The 20,314-nt window shown below is 37.0% G+C and overlaps 1 protein-coding gene across 1 annotated transcript in view; it reads left to right on the forward strand.

The window, feature by feature from the left end:
- LOC141403803 (uncharacterized) overlaps positions 1–20,314 on the forward strand; it is a 118,414-nt gene that overhangs the window by 38,988 nt on the left and 59,112 nt on the right. The window contains 1 exon segment of the mRNA XM_073986787.1: positions 4,892–6,346. Coding sequence (XP_073842888.1) covers positions 5,415–6,346 — 932 coding nt within the window. The 5' untranslated portion in view covers positions 4,892–5,414.

A 20,314-nucleotide genomic window follows, 5' to 3' on the forward strand; every position in this document is an offset into this window, starting at 1 on the left:
AATGAACAGAGTTTCAAATGCTGTAAGTGTCAGAGGCGTGTCTAGCTGTAGAAACTCTTCAAAAATTTATTTACTCAGAAGATGTTACAAACAAAAATGTGTTTTGGAAACCCTTTCAAAACTCAGATCTGAGTTAAATTTAAAACTTATGTCGGAATTCAAAAGCACAAACTAAAATAACAGACTCTTAGAAATAGAACCATATCCTATTTAAAGGTGATATTTTGAAGGCGATCTGCTGAAGAATGAATTTAATATCGTTATTTTTTATTATTTTGTCATTTATAGAATTAAAAAGTAAAAAATTGAATTAATTTTATTTATTTACTTAATAAAACAACGTATTTATACCCAAATGTCACAATACATAATATTATATTATCTCTTTTATAAATATCGTTTATAACGACTATCGCTTATAGCGTCCGATTTTGGCCGGTCCCTTGACCGACGTTATAAGCGATTTCGACTGTATATAGATTAGGCCGGGGCGATTTGTATGGAAGGAAAAAAGTGTTATTGGGCGCCTGGAGTTTCTGATTCTTGGGATTGTACTGAGCAAAAAAAGTCAACTAGACCATATGTCTACGATTTTTGCATATTTTGGCATATAACAACCAAACCACTGAGATTTGCGATCCAACACAAAGACAACAATTGTAGCCAAGACAATAATAAAAAACTCTTTAGTATATCGCAATAGCATTGGAACGCTCCTTCAGGAAGTTATGGCCTCGAGAAGGTGCAAATTTTTCGGAAAATATCGATAAATGACACTGTGCTACAAAATGGGACTCAAAGTCAGTGGATGGAAAATTCTTTTTGGAGATAAAAGCCCTTGGTTAGTGTAGTAAGAACCCAAAAGGAAATTTTCACCTTAGGTCAAGTTTCCGAGATATTGCGTGATTAAAGGTTCAATTTTGGCCCCTTAATATGTGAGAAAATAGCTTTATATCTCTCTAAAGCGTTATTGTAGCTTCATTTTGACATTACATATCTTCAGTCAAATCGGATGGTGAATCTTTTTGTAGAATATTTCATCCCTCTAACTCAATTCCTTTCACGTCCTTTTCGTCCTTTATTTCTTGTGAAAGTACCACAAGACGAGATTTTACAGCATCCAAATATTCTACAAAAATGTTGTTCAGAAGATTTTAGGTACGTTTCTTATTGATGCCCAATCGATATTTCCCCGATTTCATGGTCCTTTTTGACATTTACCCGGTTTTTGTTCAGAAAACTATGCTTTGTTTTTATGCATATTCTTTATTGGTTTGTGGTGCTTCTGAAATAATTACCATAAATAGCTCTTGTAATGACGGACACGTTAATAACAAATTTGATTGGAGGATAGAACCGGTTATGTAAATTTTTGAACCGGAATTTCTGATATTGAAACCGATTTTAACCGTATATGTATATCATTAGAAAGCTAATAAAATGGTGGATCAAATGACAACAAGTAGCTTATTACAACTTTGTTGGTTCCGAAGTTTGTTGGTTTGTTGGTTGGTTCAGAAGTTTGTTTATTCACAGTTTATTTGATGCTACGATCGTTTACAATAAACTAACAAAAATTCGTCAAATGAACTAAAATCAATAAAATAATAAACAATTAAAATCCCATTAACCGTTAGGGTATACAATAGGGATACGTAGGTCGTCTTTCAATAAATCGATTAGTCGACTTTTCGGTTGACGATATAAATCTAAATAATTGGTCTGTTTCAGTACTGCAAGAATCTACTAACTTATACTATTTTTTCCGATAACATAGAGGGAAAAATGCTATCGTAGTAAAAAACAGTAGCTTCTTGCAGGTTTTGGAACATAACAATAATAAGACATAGAACATTTTTAAAATTTTGCGCTATGAAAAAATGAAAATGGTAAGGACGGACGGTTATTGACGTGGTTCAAACTTCTGAGTTATCGGTTTTTTTTGTTCTAGCTTCGGAACCAACAAAGTTATAATCAGCTACTTGTTGTCATTTGATTCACCATTTTATTAGCTTTCTAATGATATACATATACGGTTAAAATCGGTTTCAATATCAGAATATCCGGTTCAAAAATTTAGATAACCAGATCTATCCTCCAATCAAATTTGTTATTAACGTGTCCGTCATTACAAGAGCTATTTATGGTAATTATTTCAGAAGCACCACAAACCAATAACGAATATGTATAAAAACAAAGCATAGTTTTCTGAACAAAAACCGGGTAAATGTCAAAAAGGACCATGAAATCGGGGAAATATCGATTGGTCATCAATGAGAACCGTACCTAAAATCTTCTGAACAACATTTTTGTAGAATATTTGGATGCTGTAAAATCTCGTCTTGTGGTACTTTCACTACGGTTCAAGAAATAAAGGACGAAAAGGATGTGAAAGGAATTGAGTTAGAGGGATGAAATATTCTACAAAAATATTCACCATCCAATTTTACTGAAGATATGTAATGTCAAAATGAAGCTACAATAACGCTTTAGAGAGATATAAAGCTATTTTCTCACATATTAAGGGGCCAAAATTGAATCATTAATCACGCAATATCTCGGAAACTTGACCTAAGGTGAAAATTTCCTTTTGGGTTCTTACTACACTAACCAAGGGCTTTCATCTCCAAAAAGAATTTTCCATCCACTGACTTTGAGTCCCATTTTGTAGCACAGTGTCATTTATCGATATTTTCCGAAAAATGTGCACCTTCTCGAGGGCATAACTTCCTGAAGGAGCCTTCCAATGCTTTTGCGATATACTAAAGAGTTCTTTATTATTGTCTTGGCTACAATTGTTGTTTTTGTGTTGGATCGAAAATTTCAGTGGTTTGGTTGTTAGATGCCTAAATATGCAAAAATCCTTGAAAAAAAACTTCAAGTCAAAATCCGGGGGCTCGATTTTCACCATAGACATATGGTCTAGTTGACTTTTTTGCTCAGTACAATCCCAAGAATCAGAAACTCCAGGCGCCCGAGATGATGTTCAAATCGCCCCACTCTAATATAGATACCTTTTATCACACGTGGTTTAAGTATCTGTAGAAGCACAATTTTTTTAAAGAAATGGTCTACAGAAGCGCCCTTTCTTCGAGAAAGGGTTTGTAGAACCACCATTTCTTTACGAAAGGGTCTATGGTCCTTTCTTCGAGAAAGGGTCTATAGAACCACCCTTTATTTGAGAAAGGGTCTATAGAACCACCCTTTCTTTGAGAAGGGGTCTATAGAACCACCCTTTCTTTGAGAAAGGGTCTATAGAACCACCTTTTCTTTGAGAAAGGGTCTATAGAACCAGCCTTTCTTTGAGAAAGGGTCTATAGAAGGACCCTTTCTTTCTTTGAGAAAGGGTCTATAGGAACACTCTTTCTTCGAGCAAATGTCTATAAAAGTGCGCTTTTTTTGAGAAAGGGTCTGCAGAAGCATCCTTTCGTTGAGAGAAAGGGTCTATCCCGATTCTTTTTGCATGCTACGTACTAATGCAAAATGACATAATACCCCTTATCTTTAGAGCTGGTAAACCATCGATAGTCAAATTATTGTTTTAATCAATTTTGCAAAGCTATGTTTATGTTATACTTCAACACCGCTTTATTTCAAATAGTTGGAGGCGCATAACTCAAAACAAAACAAGTTTTGTTGGGCGACTTAAACTTTGCTTTATCACAGCAACTAAAACGATGGTGGTGGGCAAAATTTTATTTTGGCTTGCACCAAATAATTTTTGTGGAGCACATATTATTTTAAAGGCGATAATGTATATTGCCAATTTTGATTCTGTTCACCATATAAAACAACAACAAATCACAAAATCTTGATATATGGTAATATTTTCATAATTATCTGATGGTGAATCCAACCACAATCTGCTTAACTTTCTCATTTTGACATATGAAGTGTCAAAAACTAGGAACAGATGTTCACTGCCAAAAGCAAATACATATTCTCTCATTAGTTGTTCTGTCGCTGAGTAAAAAGGTTGTGCATTTTGTTTAATTTTCATTTAAAAGAATGGTATAAAATTAGTAAAAATAGATTCCAAACAAAAAATGAAATAGTTCGAATGTTTCGTGCAAATTTCCTGCATAATTTCATTTTGTAATTAATAGTTAATATAAATCGTATGCAAGTGATCGAAATAACAAAAAAGAATGTATGTATAACATAAACATCTGTTGTTGTTTCGTAATGTTCTCCAACATAAACATGTGTTCGGTATAGGTATGGAACATACGGAGAGACAACTGAGAGAACTGCATAGTGTTTTTTAATGTTATAAATTATAAGTGTATTCTATATTACACGTATTTATATTCAAAGTGTTCTTAAATAAATACAACTTTTATTTAAAATATATTGAAAAATCTTTTAATGGGCAATTAATCACAAAGGTACAGTATAATTCCAATAAAAAGACTACTCATTACAGGCAACCACAACATGTTTCGGCGGCTACCACATAATTTTAAAATATTTCAAAAATTGTATTATTAAAATATGATAGAGTTTACCATATATCTATAATATATATTTTTCTTTCAAAATATGGTGGCATGAATCATATTTTTTCTCTGCGTGTATGGCAAATATTCCAAAATATTCCAACAATTTTTGTTGCTCTCCTTAAAATTCTACATTTGTTCTTTAAGACATTACTTTTAGTCAGCGAAGGGAACACATAAAATATTGATGACAAATACTTGGAAATTGTATATATTTCTGCAATTTGTCATCTTTATATCTGTACTTGACACTATGAAATATTTCTCTCGATTTTTTTTCTCAGCTTTCATTAATAATGTGCGACCTTCATAATTAAATCTCATTAGTAATCGCCTTTATGCAGCTTAATTATTCTAATTAATTTATTTCTTTTTATTTCGAAAATTTTTAGACATCCAGTCAGTCATGGAGCTTAACAACAAACAACACGTACATCTATCATAGTTGCCAAGAACAAAGGGAGAACAACAAAAGCACAACAAAAACAAAAATACAATAAAATGCCATTTTTATGTCCTTACGTGACTCTTAACACACAAAAATGTGTGACGGCGAACAATGAAATGTTTTGCCAACAATGCTCTGGAGAACAATAATTTTAGCAAATCTTTTAATGTTTAAATAACACAGAGGTCATCATCGTCCTAGTCATTATCTGAAAAACGACAACAACAACAAAACAAAGCTTAAATCACACGAATAACAGCAAAACTGAGAGATAAATGAACCCAAGTGCTCAGCAAACATGAAATGTCCCATCTTAAGTGGTTCTAACGTCAAAAATTAATTGCTGCTCCTAGATTTGTTAATATACTCGAGAGTGGACGAAGAAGAAGAAACAGAAGACGATAAACTGAACAACTGAAAAGTTGCATGCTCAATGCTTCAATGATTAGGACAAAAAGAAGAAAACCATGTTTTCTGAACACAAACAACGAATGAGTAATCAAAAACACCAACAGTCACCAAAAAGTCTGAAGAATGTCCTGACCTGCCTACTTGTTACAATACTGCTGCTATTTGAAGGACATGGTATAGGGGCAACACCCATAACTAGATTAAGAGCTAGACAACAGTCGCAGCAATACCATCAACATCATCAGAATCACAATCTTCCACAACAATTGCAGCCAGAATATGAACACCAACATCATCATCAAAAACAACAACAACAACAGAAGTTTCAAGAAAAAAGTGCCCTGGATTGTGAACACAAAAGTTTGGTTGAACTCATTAAGACTAGTCCCATAATACTTAAAGCTTTGGGTTCCCACATATTTAGTCCGACTGCCACCAACATTAACACCAACAACAACAATTATGATGACGATGAAGATCTCCATGGCGGACACAGTGATGACGATGATGTTTTATTATCACCTTGGCAAAGTGAACAAATTCAATTTGCCAGATACAAAGCGACTTCATCATCGTCATCATCAACATCTTCATCATTTTCACCATTGTCGGATTCATCTGCAGCGTATACAGCCTCCCAGTTGAATGCACAAAGTCTGCTAGAAGAGCGCATAGCCAGACAAAAGTCAAACGAGCAAAATTCCCTTGACATGATGACAGCAAAAAGTGACGCCATTCTGTCCTACTCATCCTTGAATAGTGATGCCCTTTTAATAACATTAACACCGGACACCATTTACAAAGGAGCTTCACTTCTAAAAACGGCAACAAATGCCGCAGTTACTCCCGCCAACAATCGAAATACAGGTGGTAGCGGTGGGGCTTTTGGCACTGCAGGCGGCAGTGGTGGTATCAATTCTGCTGATACAGCTGATGCAGCCAATGATGGTGACACGTTGTATTCATCGTCAGAATCCGCAGTTGATGGGTAAGTGGAGAAAAAAAAATAACTTGAATATCATTATTTTGAAAATTTGTTTTTCTTTTTTTGTGAATAAGCATGGAAACACATTTTAAGGATGAATTTTTGAAAGTTTAAGATTAAAGAAATGCAACTGTGATTACGAAAAAGAGATGTACTTATTTTACCTAAGTAGGTTTTGAGAGACTAACTTATTTACTTAGGTGGACCCAAAGCCGAATTTACTGCAGCAAGGTAGTGACACGGGTGACATAGGGGATGAAAGATACCAGCCAACGGTTCTGGCTTTAACATGGCAAATTTCAGGATCTATCTTGGTCCCTCTTTCATCTCAAGTGGATGTCACCTGGGGAGCTGCCTTTAACACCCGCTAAAGGTAGTGAGCTAGCATGTGCCGGGCGTTCACCCTTAAGAACTTTAACTTTGGGCGAGTTAGTAACCCTCCCCTAGAAAAAGCAGCCTACTATGAAAAAAAAACGAAAGAAAAGAAAAACAATCCCCTCTAAAGTTGACGACCCCCGCAAACGTTTTAAGGACCATGATCTGCGAATCTGCACCTGGAATGTTCGCACTCTTTATAGAGAAGGAGCAGTTTACGCATTGGCAGATGTTCTTGAAAAGTACAAGGCCGACATTACTGCCATACAGGAAATACGATGGATTGGGAAAGGCGCCACAACAACCCCTAAAGTTGTCATGACACAAAGCATGAGTTTGGATATGTAGTTAGCCGGAAAATAAAACATCTGGTCTTCATCTTCACTCCAGTGAATGAAAGACTTGTTACAATACGGATAAAAGCAAAATTCTTCAACATTAGCTTTATCTGCGCTCATGCTCCAACCGAAGACATGGACGAACAGACCAAAGATATATTTTATGAGCGCTTAGAAGAAACATGTGTCCTGCCCATGACATTAAAATTGTTCTGGGCAATTTTAATGCCAAAATTGGAAAGAAGAATATCTTTGGCCCAACAGTCGGGAAATTCGGTCTCCGCAGTGAAATATCTGACAACGGTATGAGGCTGATAGACTTTGAAGCGGCAAAAAAGCATCTGGCATCACCACATTTAAGCATCTCGACATTTATAAGGGCACCTTGCTGTCTCCGGATCAGAAAACAAGAAATCAAATTTATAACGTTGTGATAGATGGGAGACATTCATCGAGCATGTTGAATGTACGTTCGTTCCGAGGAGCAAACATAGACTCGGACCTCTACCTTGTTGCAGCAAAGGTACATACGCGGTTAAACGTAGCAAATAAAGTACGAACAAACACAACACCAAAGTTAGACATCGGTAAGCTGCCATCACAACAGATAGCCACAGCATATCCCACTGAACTGGTCCAATTGCTTAATCAAAGCACCCGAGAGGGGTATCGGAGAGGAGAAACATCTTTTCCGCAGGAAAAAGAGAGAAATGGAAAAGCGGGAAAGCGGGAGTGTGAAAAAATCGAGATGTACAGGAGTCAGAATGAAGTCTGAAAGTTCAACCAAAGAATGAAATATCAAACTGATAGCTTTGGAACAGGTACATCCTCTTATTGAGATCAGCAGGTAGCAGGAGCCGATGGCTTACCAGCCGAGCTGTTCAAAACCCGAAGGCGACACGCTGATAAGGTGTATGCATCAGCTAGTTAGCACCATCTGCAAGGAAGAACAAGTACCCGACGATTGGAACCTGAGCATCCTGTGTCCCGTCCACCTCAAAGGGGATACGACTGTATGCTCTAACTATAGGGGCATAAGTTGTCTCCCTATCGCCTACAAGATAGTGTCAGGGATATTGTGCGAACGACTAAAGCCTATGGCCAATGAAACAATTGGACCATACCAATGCGGCTTTAGACCTGCCAAGTCCACCCTTGACCAGATATTTTCGCTGCGGCAAATCCTGGAGAAGACCCAAGAGATGCAGATTGACAACTACCACTTTTTGTTGATTATAAGGCTGCCTTCGACAGCCCCCTACGCCCAAAGGTATTCCAAGCCATGTCTGAATTTGGTATCCCCGCAAAGTTCATTCGGCTTTGTAAGATGACTTTAACGGATACTAGGTCCTTAGTTAATATAGGAAATAACTCCTCCGAACTATTCAGTACCAAAAGAGGTTTCAGACAAGGAGACAGCCTTTCGTGTGACCTGTTTAACATCCTGCTGGAAAAGGTTATACGAGAGACAAACTTCAAAAGGAGTGGCACAATCTACACCAATAGCCACATGTTACTTGCTTATGCTGATGATTTAGACATCATGGGACGATCAGTAAAAAAAGTAATTGATACTTTATGAAGATCAAAGGAGAATCTGCTAAAGTGGGTCTGGCGGTAAACGACGGGAAGACCAAGTTGATGGTGTCGACGCGCAATGCGTCCATTGAGATCGGACCAACTGTTGAAGTTGGTTCCTATAATTTTGAGGTAGTAAAAGACTTCGTCTACCTCGGCACCTCCGTAAACACAACAAACGACATCAGTTGTGAAATAAAAAGAAGAATTGTATTGGGCAACAGATGCTACTTGGCTTAAATAAGCGGTTTAAAAACAAAGCCACATGTCGTCAAACAAAAATAACGCTTTACAAAACACTGATACTACCCGTGCTGATGTATGGTTCCGAAGCCTGAGTACTTGCGCAAGCGGATAAGGCAGTGCTTGGTGTGTTTGAGAGAAAAATTCTTCGAAAGATCTACGGACCAATCTGCGTTGACGGTGAATATCGATGTCGCATGAACCACGAGCTGTATCTGCTATACAAAGACATCAATATAGTTAAACGTATTGAGATGCAACGATTGCGTTGGCTATGCCATATCATAAGAATGAGCGATGATGAACCCGCTAAAAAGGCGTATAAATATGAGCCGCTTGGCGGTCCCCTCAGTAATGCTGGCGACATTTCCTGAGTATTTCAGCCTTGTACAACTTCTCTACAAGTGGTGTCTTAGACACGCCGTTCGGACTCGGCGATAAAAAGTAGGTCCCATATCATTGAGCCAATATGAATCGGCGTGCACTCATTGATATGAGAGAAGCCTCCATTGTCCCTTCGGGGATGTTGTGGGAACATATGTATGTATGTATGTAAAAGACTTCGTCTACCTCGGCACCGCCGTAAACACAACAAACGACATGAGTTGTGAAATAACAAGTAAAAAAGTATCAGTCGGCTTTGCCAACAGAGATATACCCTCAGCTAGTATATATTGAAACAATTTTTTTCCCAAAAAACGTATGTATTTAGGGGTTTTTATAAATTTTGGGAATTTGAACCGACAAAAATGTTCATTAGGATTAGGGAAAATAATCGATCTACAATGACCATTATGGAAGTGGATCTTCAGCCACTACATATGGTGCCATATGAGGGTTTTACACACTTCGGGATGTTTACTCAAGAATTATGGACTTGCCCCTGAAAAAATGTTTACCATCGTAATTCAGGCAGCGAATGCAAGTTGCTTCAACAAAAATCAAAGTGATTCGATGGCAGGTCTTAAAGTGAACTTATCCGAAATTTTGTGTGGGAGGTACCGGATGGAGTGGAAAAATATAGTCTATATTTGATCCTGATCTATATCTAGTAGATATATTAGGATGTGTAAAGTATGGACCAATTCGGCCACTCCCTTTAAGAGTTACCGTATGAACAAATTTTCCGAACATTTTTGAACTTTTGTGGGGGAGGTACATGAAGGAGTGGACCGATATGGCTTATCTTCAAACTTAGACTATGTTTGGACAAAATATTACTAAGGCCAAATTTTGGGCCGAATCGGCAGATTCGTTCTAGAATTATCTTGCGCTCCAACCACCTCACACGGTGTCATAGGGGTTTTTTTTTTTGCAACTTTCAGGCTATTTTCTCAGAAAGTATGGACTTGCCCCTAATGAAAATTTTACCGTCGTGTGGAGGGCAGTGAATACAAGTTGCTAAAACAAAAATCACAGTGATTCGAGAGATGGCCCTAAACTGAACTTTTCCGAAATTTTGTGTGGGAGGTACTCGAAGGAGTGGGCCGATTGATACCACATTGGAACCTCATCTGCCTCTTGTAGAATGTTTACGATATACAAAGTATGGACCAAATCGATTACTCACTTCAAGAGCTATAGTGCGCACTAGTTTTGCGAAATTTTTTGAACATTTGTGGGGGAGGTACCTGAAGGAGTGGACCTATATGACCCATCTTCGAACTTAAATCAAATCTGGACAAAATATTTTGATACCCAACATTTGAACCGAATCAAGTAAGTAAGTAATTGCGGGACGAAGTTCGCCGGGTCCACTAGTATTTTATAAACGGCATAATTATTGTGTAAGCTTCTTCTTTTTTCTCGGAGGCTGAAGGTATATCTCCTTCAGTATAGATGACTGATACTTTTTACTATTTTTCTCTTCATTTTCGGGCAAAATTGTATATCAAAAAAAAAAAAAAAAAAAAAATAGGACATACGCAAAGGGGGTAAAGCCCCCATATAACTTTAACGCCCGATTTCAGGTATTTTCAAGTCTCCAGATAACCGAAGTTATCAAAAACTTCCACACCTAAAATTGTGGGCATTGGTACTCACGTAACTGAAAGAAAACTAATTATTCCATTTTATTTGAAAATACAGTATAGTCTCGAATTTTTTACATTGTAGACTCTGTAATCCGGACACCACAAATTTTTCTTACATCGATAATCCGGACATCAACAGTTTTTTTCTATCGTGAGCATTAGATTCTTATTTATTTAAGTAACATTTTCGTTCTTAGCAATAACAATTGGAATATAAATCAGAAAAATTATGTTTTTCAAAGTTTTCAGTCCAAATCTCCACTTTTTAGCAAACCACTGTTGACTCAGTTATGCAGTCAATGCGGAATTAATAATCTGAATCTGTCGAATGATTTTTCTACCGTTCAACCATTGATGGCTGACTATGATAAGACCCATCGATCCCATGTCTGCAAAACAAGTTATTCGGGGTCAAAGGTCATTTTTGGAGGCATTATTCAGTTTTTTTTTTAATTTTTCTCAGAAACGTTAAGACTTAGCAAAAGCCGACTAGAGTAAAAGTTGTAGATTTAACAATTATCTACAAGAATGGTCTTTATGATTTTCAAAAAAAAAATACTTACCATTTTCGAGATATCGCGATCTAAAGGCCAAATTAAAAATTAGCCGCGTAAATACATTTTGGGTCGAACGGGTGAAAATATACACACTATGTGTTAGGTATTTCCGGATCCGCCGCCCATGAAAAATATATGTTTCGGTAATCAGCGCAACAAACCCTACCATCGGACAAAACTTCAAAAAAATCGGAGAATTTGCGTTCGAGTCGTTCCCGTTGGGCTTTCGATTACACATGTGGGTTAAATAAGCTATTTTTGCATAAAATTACTTTAACATGGAATAACTCTACTAAACACGCTCCGATTTTGTTGGAATTTGTTTTAAAAAATAGGTGTAATTTCGCTCTTCAAGGAAACATATATTTTTTGGGGGGACAGATCCGGATATTTACTTTAGTCACTTTTCGATTAGATCAACCGTTTTCAAAAAATAAATCCGATAACCTAAAAACCTTTAAAATTTGTTTTTTGACCCCGAATAACTGTTTTGCACACAAGGGATCGATGGGGAATTTTAGGACGTTGCTTCTAATGGCAAACCCTATCTCTCCATCAAAATTCAGCTTTGTGCGAATTTTTGCTATTTCAATATCTATTTTGACTGGACTATAAAGCTTTGGTATTTATATCTTACTTTATTGGGATTTAAGGCTGAACGTGGAAACGAGTAGAGACCATGTATAGAATTTCAATAAATTATTAAAAAAATCGTATTCTTTGACATTAAAAATCAGATGTAGGTCGAGGTATTGTTGTATTGTACTCGCGAAACTATGCAACCAATAGATTTAAATTCCGTTTTGTCTTATTTGTAGACTATAACATTTATATAAATCAATGTCTATTTTATGTTTTAACGACGAGATGAAGTCATTTGTCGAGGTTCATAGAAATTGTAAATATATATTCACCATAATGTGATGAGTGCATTAAAATTCTGAAGTTCTATCCTGAGTCGTAAGAGGCTCATGTTTACAAGACGATTTCACGTCTGTGAAATGTATACACATAGGCTACGAAGTTTATATCCTTAAAAAAACATTGAATAAATATAATATATAATTTTTCGAGTAGCTATGGCATAAAGAAGAAAATATTGGAAAATATTTCAGCTTTCAAAAAACTGGTTATTATTAAATTAAATAGTTAAATTTTTATAGCATATACATATATTCATTGTTATTAAACTTCACAGAAAAAAAATACAAAAAACATAACTTTTATTCGAGTATCGATATTATACTGTATATAATGGTTGAGGGTATAAAACGCTTCTTCTTCTTCTTCTTTATTTGCAAATTCGGTATTCGAATATAAGCGACCATACAATTGTAGCATATTTCATTGCAATTACATAGATTACAAATGTGATATTTTTTTCATGACATTTATAAATTATTGATAATTCTTTCAAAACTGCTTCTATTTCTTGATATACTGAGAAGATTAGCCGTGTTGTTGATATTTGTCCAGTCTTCTATGTTTTTTATCCAAGTCATCTCTTTTCTGCCTCTGGTACGGCGTCCTTCAATGGTCATTTTAATTATTGCCTGCAGGAGCTTATACTTTCCATGTCGCATGATGTGTCCTAAGTGTGCCGTTTTTCGTTTTTTGATGACAGATACAAGTTCTCTCCGTTGGTTCATTTTTGTCAGTACTTCGAGATTTGTGACGTGTGCAGTCCAAGGTATTTTTAATACTCTTCGATAAATCCACATTTCGAAGGCTTCTAGTCTTTTTATGTCAGCAGCTTTAATGGTCCAGACTTCTGCAGCGTATAATAAGACTGACCATACATAAAACGCTTCTTAACTTGTTATAATCTACACCACAAAGTGGAAAGTGTATTATAAGTTTGTTTTTCCAAAAATGCATGTAACACTGCGAAATATTCATCGTGGTACATCAAACTTCATATCTCGACGAGATAACCCGATTTTGAAATGTGCGTCTGTACGTCCGTCTCATCACGAAATTTTGTATGGAGGTCGTGTTCCGACCAGAATAGAAACGATTAGTTTTTGGTGATGATCGTAAAGTATTTATTTAAAGGGTGGAATGGACTAAGGTTAGGGTTTATGACAAAGAAGAAATTTGCAGTTTAGCATGATGATCAGATAATATTAAGCGGGTTAAATGGACCAAAACTAATGACTATGTCTTTATTTCTGGACGACATATTCCACTCACATGTGTTATATTTGGAAGAGGAACTCTCGACCTTTCCATTGATGTCAATTATGTTGATGGTCAGATAACAGAATAATAATAATAATAATTGTTCAACAAACATCCCAGGCGGGACAGGGGAGACTTCTCTCATATCAATGAGTGCACCCCGATTCATATTAGCTCAATGATATGGGACCTACTGTTTATCGCCGAGTCCGAACGGCGTGTCTAAGACACCACTTGTAGAGAAGTTGTACAAGGCTGAAATACTCAGAAAATGTCGCCAACATTACTGAGGGGTATTTTGCCACCGTTGAAAAGTGTTTGATGTTGACTGGCCGGGGAATCGAACCCACGACCTTTAGAGTGCAAGGCGGGTGTGCATACCATTGCACCACGGTGGCACCGGTACAGTGACCCACAGTTATAGTTTAATACTGACAAAATTTTTAAAAACCAAGGAATTTCTATAAGTAGCCGTTAATATAAGTTAGGGGTTTGTAATATTTCAATTTTGTGCACTAATGAAAAAACTTCATGTACATTTTATTCAATTTATTACGCATTCCCTGAAGATATCAACAACAATTGACGAAACGTCGTTATCTTCTTATATATAAAAGACAATAGCTTTGTTCCTTTACTTTTTTCATGGTAAGAGTGGTAAAAGAGAAAAGTGTCAAAATTGCTCTCTCGTGAACATTTTTACCACAAAAGTAAAGGAACGGAAAAAGGTAGATCCGGCAGCAATGTCAGAAAAAAAAACATAAAAAAAACCAATTTTCGTCTTTTATTTCACAGTTTTTAATTTAGTGTTGTCAGTGTTCGACTTTTTCTTCGGTTTTTCGTCCATTTTGTGAAATAATCGTCAAACAAAAGTCGAAAAATCAGTTCTGCCATTTTCTACCTGCAGAAATTTTGCTGGTAGCCTGTGGTAGAAGAGAAAGCCATTTTCGGTCTCTCTCCCCTCTCACTCTCTTAAAAATTGCTTCCAGTTTTGCCACTTTTCGGGGTTAAGGAACACTTTGCAGGTTAAAAATGGTAACAAATGGTTAAAATGGTAACCTCAGGTAAGTAAAGGAACCCAGCTAATGTGTGTATGTTAGTATGTTCCGTATAGACTACAAAACGTCTGAACAGATTTTCTTGAAAATTTCAGAGAATGTATAGGGATCACCCGTGGTGAAAATAGGGTACATATTTTTTTTGAATTTCGGAGGGGGAGGGGTACCTCCCCCATGCTATACTTTTTTAAAAACCCTACTTTAGCAAGCCCACTTTTTAACTATGTTGTATATCCAAAATTAGCGAACCGATTTTCCCGAAATTTTCAGAGAATGTACAGGGAGGATCCGTGGTGAAAACATATTTGTTGAATTTCGGAGGGCGGGGTACCTCCGCCATGGCACATTTTTTAAATACGATATCTTAGCAAAACTGAAACGAACGATTGAGTTAATTCTTTCAAACCCCAAACCACTTTTTAAGTTTTTTTTGAATTTCGGAGAGGGCGGGGTATCTATCCTATGCCATATTTTTTTTTTTAAAAACTCTATTTTAGCACGGCCACTTTTTAATTAAGTTATTTATCCAAAACTACTGAACCGATTTTCCTGAAAATTTCATAGAATGTACGGAGAGAACCCGTGGTGAAAATAGGTTATACATTTAGTTGGATTTTGGAGGGGGCGGGTACCTCCCCTACGCCCTACTTTTAGCACGCCCACTTTTTTATATACCTTATTTCTTCAAAAATACTGAACCGATTTTCCTGAAAATTTCATTGTATGAATTTCCGAAGGGCGGGGTACCTCCGCTATGCCCAATTTTTTAAAAAAACTATTTTAGCAAAACTGGCACGAACGATTGAATTAATTCATCCGAACTTTCACCATCCAAACCACGCTCCGAACTCCCACCCTCCGATCTACCCGCTCCGAACTTGCACCTTCCGAACCACTCTGCTTCAAACTTTCACCCACCGAACCACCCTGCTCCGAACTTCTATCCTCCGAACCAACCCGCTCCGAACTTCCACCGTCCCACCTACCCCGCTCCGAACTTCCACCTTCCGAACCACTCTGCTCCGAATTTTCAGCCTCCGAACTTCCGCCTTCCGAACCATCAAAACTACTGAACCGATTTTCCTGAAAATTTCAGAGAATGTACAGGGAGGACCCGTGGTGAAAAAGGTTATATATTTATATATTTTCGAAAAATCACTTTAAGTCCTTATTTGGGACCTAAATGCCCGACATGAATTTTTTAAATATGTTATATCTTTAAAATTTCTGTACCGATTTTCATGTATTTTTCAGATGATGTACAGGGATGTTCCCTGGTGAAAATAAACTATATATTTTGTTGAATTTCGGCAGAGCGGCGTTTAAAAATTAATTCGATAGACAATGATGGTTGTGTCTCGGAACCGAGGCACTTATTTGTGTTCTTAAGACCCGACCACGCCCACTTTTTTCAATATGTTGTAAATTAATGGAAATACCAGCATAACGAAGCTTTGGTCTTATTGGAAATCAAGTATTAAATTAGAAGACTACATATCGATAGCTCAGGTATTTAACATACATTATAAGAAGGTGGAAGGACGATACAGTGGACCCTTAAGTTGCCGCTGGATATTCATTTGAATGAAGGGCACACATGCAATATTAAATAGAAGTTATCATTTGAAACGCATGAACGATTGCACATAAAATTTCCCTAGAAACTTTAGATCGATTCTTGGGCGATTTAAGAAGCAATCCGCGTTTAGTTTTCAGACAAACACTTCCAGTTATTGTACTCCAGCAGATGAAATAAATGCATACCTTAAGTCATCAGTTCTTTGGCGGTATGTTAAACTAAAACATAAATATAACATAAAACTGTTTCAAGGGCCAGCAACGCGGACCGGGTCGGCTAGTCTAATATATAAAAGACAATGTGTGTATGTTAGTATGTTTGTTTGTATGTTCCGTATTGACTCAAAAACGGCTGAACCGATTTTCTTGAAAATTTCAGAGAATGTACAGGAAACACCCGTGGTGAAAATAGGCTATATATTTTTTTTTGAATTTCGGAGGGGGCGTGGTAACTCCCCCATGCCCTACTTTTTATATATCCAAAACTACTGAACCGATTTTCCTGAAAATTGCAGAGAATATACAGGAAACACCCGTGGTGAAAATAGGCTATGCATTTTTTTGAAATTCGGTGGGGGCGGGGTACCTCCCCCATGCCCTACTTTTATATAAACCCTATTTTAACACGCCCACTCCTCTATGTCTGATTTAATAAAAACGCTATCTGAGCTAAACTGAAATGAATGATTGAATTAATTCTTCGGAACTCTTACCCTTTGATCCACCGCGCTCATAACCACCCTGCTGCGGACTTGCACCCTCCGAACCACCCGCCCCGAACTTCCAACTTCCGATCTACACCGCTGCGAACTTCCACCCTCCCATTCACTCTGCTTCGAACTTCCACCCTCCGAACCACCTCCGAACATCTACTCTCCGAACTTCCACCTTCTGAACCACCTTGCTCCGAAGTTCCAACCTCCAATTCACCCCGCTCCGAACTTCTACCTATCGAACCACTCAGACCGAACACCCTGCTCCGAACTTCCACCCTCCGATCCACCGTGCTCCAAACTTCCACCCTCCGATTCACCACGCTCCGAACTTCTACCCTCCGAACCACTCTGCTCCGAACCACCCTGCTCTGAATTTCCACCCACCGATTCACCCTATTTCAAAACATTCACCCTCCGAACCACCCTGCTCCGAACATCCATCCCGCTTCGAACTTCCACCCCGCTTCGAACTTTTACCTTCCGAACAACTCTGCTCCAAACCACCCTGCTCCGAACTTCCAGCCTCCGATCCACCCTGCTCCGAACTTCCACCCTCCGAATCACCCCGCTCCGAACTTCCACCCTCCGAATCACCCTGCTCTGCGGAGTACCTCCCCAATGCAGTATTTTTAAAAAACGCTATTTTGAGAAAGTTAAAGTTAAGGCAATTGGGGCTGTGTCTCCGACCCTAGGGACTTATTTTCGGACCTTTAAACCCGACCACTCTAAATTTTTTTAAAATGTTATATCTCTGAAACTTCTGAGCCGATTTTCCTACAAATTTCAGGGAATGTACCGGTGAAAATAGACTGCATATATCCCTTGGTGCCTGGTGAAAATGAGTGATATATCTTGTGGAATTTAATCGGACCGGGGTTTGAAAATTAATTCGATAGACAATGGAGGCCGACTACGCCCACTTTTTTAAATATGTTATATCTTCAAAACTTCTAAACCGATTTCCATGTAATTTTCAGATGATGTACAGGGATGGCCCTTTGATTCCTAAAGGCTATAATTTTTTGTTTAAATTTCGGAGGTGCGGGTTATACCCTGCGCACAGTGCGAAATTTGGGAAGTTTAGTGGAACTTTAAGGGATTTTCAAAGTACATGAAATTAATTAAACTTTTATTGAATTCGTTAGCTAAGTACTCCACTGCAAATGGTCCATACTCAGTTCGCCGATTTACTCCACCAAACGACTAAAAAATGCACTTAAATTTGCACTCTTGTTTAATAATTTTTTTTTTTGTAAGAAATGTATTTTTGATTCATTAAAAAAAAATTGAGTGGCGCGAACAAATGGTAAGTCAGTATGCCACAATTTATTTTTCTTAATATTTTACAAAACAATTATGATATTTTACACTTTAAAACAATGCAAAAAACCCTTATTGTTTTCGTACAATTTTAGTCGGAAAGAAGTGATTTTTTGAAGTTTTCAAAATTATAATTTTTTATTTTCCGTGGACAATTCAAAAGTGAGTTCCGTACATTCACGTGTTAAGATATATATAATCTGAAAAATTGGATTCTCCTCTGTTCGCAAAGCTTTAAAACTGCTGTGGTATCGGTCTTTGGAGATATTCAAGATTTTCTAAAAAGACTTCGGGAATTTCATTCAGTTGCATTTTCCAAAAGTGGAAGGTAAACGCGACAATGAACGCCATTGTTGACTGTGTTTTGAAGAAATGGACTCACTAATTCTAACAATGATAATTTCTGTAAAATTAAGAAACCTCTCGCAATTTTTCATAATTTTGACCTCTAAATGTTGGTGATTTACATATAGTGCAACATTTTTAGATGCTGCGGTGCAAATACAAAAATACGTTAAAAATTGTAATGCAGTGCAGACCTGAACTTGATCTGAAAGACATTATTAACACAATTAATGGTACAGACCTGCTGAATGGACCAATAAACATTATAGATACAAATGGAAACAAAAAATATTGACATTTTACTCCTTAATAGATGTGTAGGGTAGTGGGGCTTCACCCAGAAGTGGACCTATGTTGACAGCTTTTGTGTGAGAAGGTTTTTTCATCGCTAACATCTTAAAATTTACATTTGCATCAAAATCGGCTGCAATTTTTGTCTTTAACCTTTAAAATACCCAATATGAGGGAACCCGGCATGTGGGGGCTATTCCAAAACGCGAACCTATATTGAAAATATTTTGTACATAAGTTTTCTATCCGCTGAAAACTCAATATACCAATTTGCATCAAAATCGATTGAAAAATGAATGTAAAACGTAAAAACGGCAGCCACCGTTACATGAGCGCTACAGGAAACCGCGGGTCTATATGGCCCAATTTGAGCCCCACACTGTGCACTAATATAAGAAACATTTGTGCAAAAATTTGGGAATCTACACCTTTTCCTTTAAAAGTTATTAGTAAAGTTCCGCTAACGTGCTCATATTTTGCACTGTGCTGCGTCCTATTTTGTAGATGTGCTATATATGTAAAGTTTACAAACCATAAGACCCGACCACTCCCACTTTCTTAAATATGTTGCAAATCAATGGAAATACCAGGTGTTATGCATAGCGAAGCTTTGGTCTTATTGGAAAGCAAGTATTTAAATTAGAAGGCAACATATCATCTGGTATATAAGATGTACATTATAAGAAGGTGGAAGGACGACACAGTTGGCACTTAAGCCACTGAACATTCATGTGAATGAAGGTCACATATGCAATATTAAATATAAGTTATCACCTGGAACGAATTTACAATGACACAAAATAATTTAAGAAGCAATTCACCTTTAGATTTCAGACAAACACTTCCAATTATACTATTCCAGCAGATGAAAAAAATGCATGCCTCAAGTCATCAGCTTTTTGGCGGTATGTTAAAATTGCATATCGACACAAATAAATCTGATGATTTTTTATTTATAGTCACTTGCAGATCCCGACTAATTAGCGATGCAAGAAAACTACAATTGCTGACTTAAGGTAACATAAAACTGTTTCAGGGGCCAGCAACGTGGACCGGGTCCCCTAGTTTATGAAATAAAATTGAATTTTTATTTACATAACATAGGTGTACAACCTTAAAAAACCACACAAATAAACCCAAGAAAATCATAAATCTTTAAAAAAGTTTAATTTTTACCTTGAATTCGTCAGCATCTGCTAAACCTAATTTGATCGTTTATGATTCATCGGAAGCGAATTATGTTACCTGTCCAACAAAAAAAGAAAATATATCTATCCGTTCAAAAACTACAGAATTTTGATCAAGAAAAAAACTATTCTGAACCACAAATGTTACGAACATGGTCGTAACAATTGACA

Source organism: Musca autumnalis, unplaced genomic scaffold (genome assembly GCF_047663935.1).
Source record: "Musca autumnalis isolate F117 unplaced genomic scaffold, ASM4766393v1 scaffold_1, whole genome shotgun sequence".
Lineage (NCBI taxonomy): Eukaryota > Metazoa > Arthropoda > Insecta > Diptera > Muscidae > Musca > Musca autumnalis.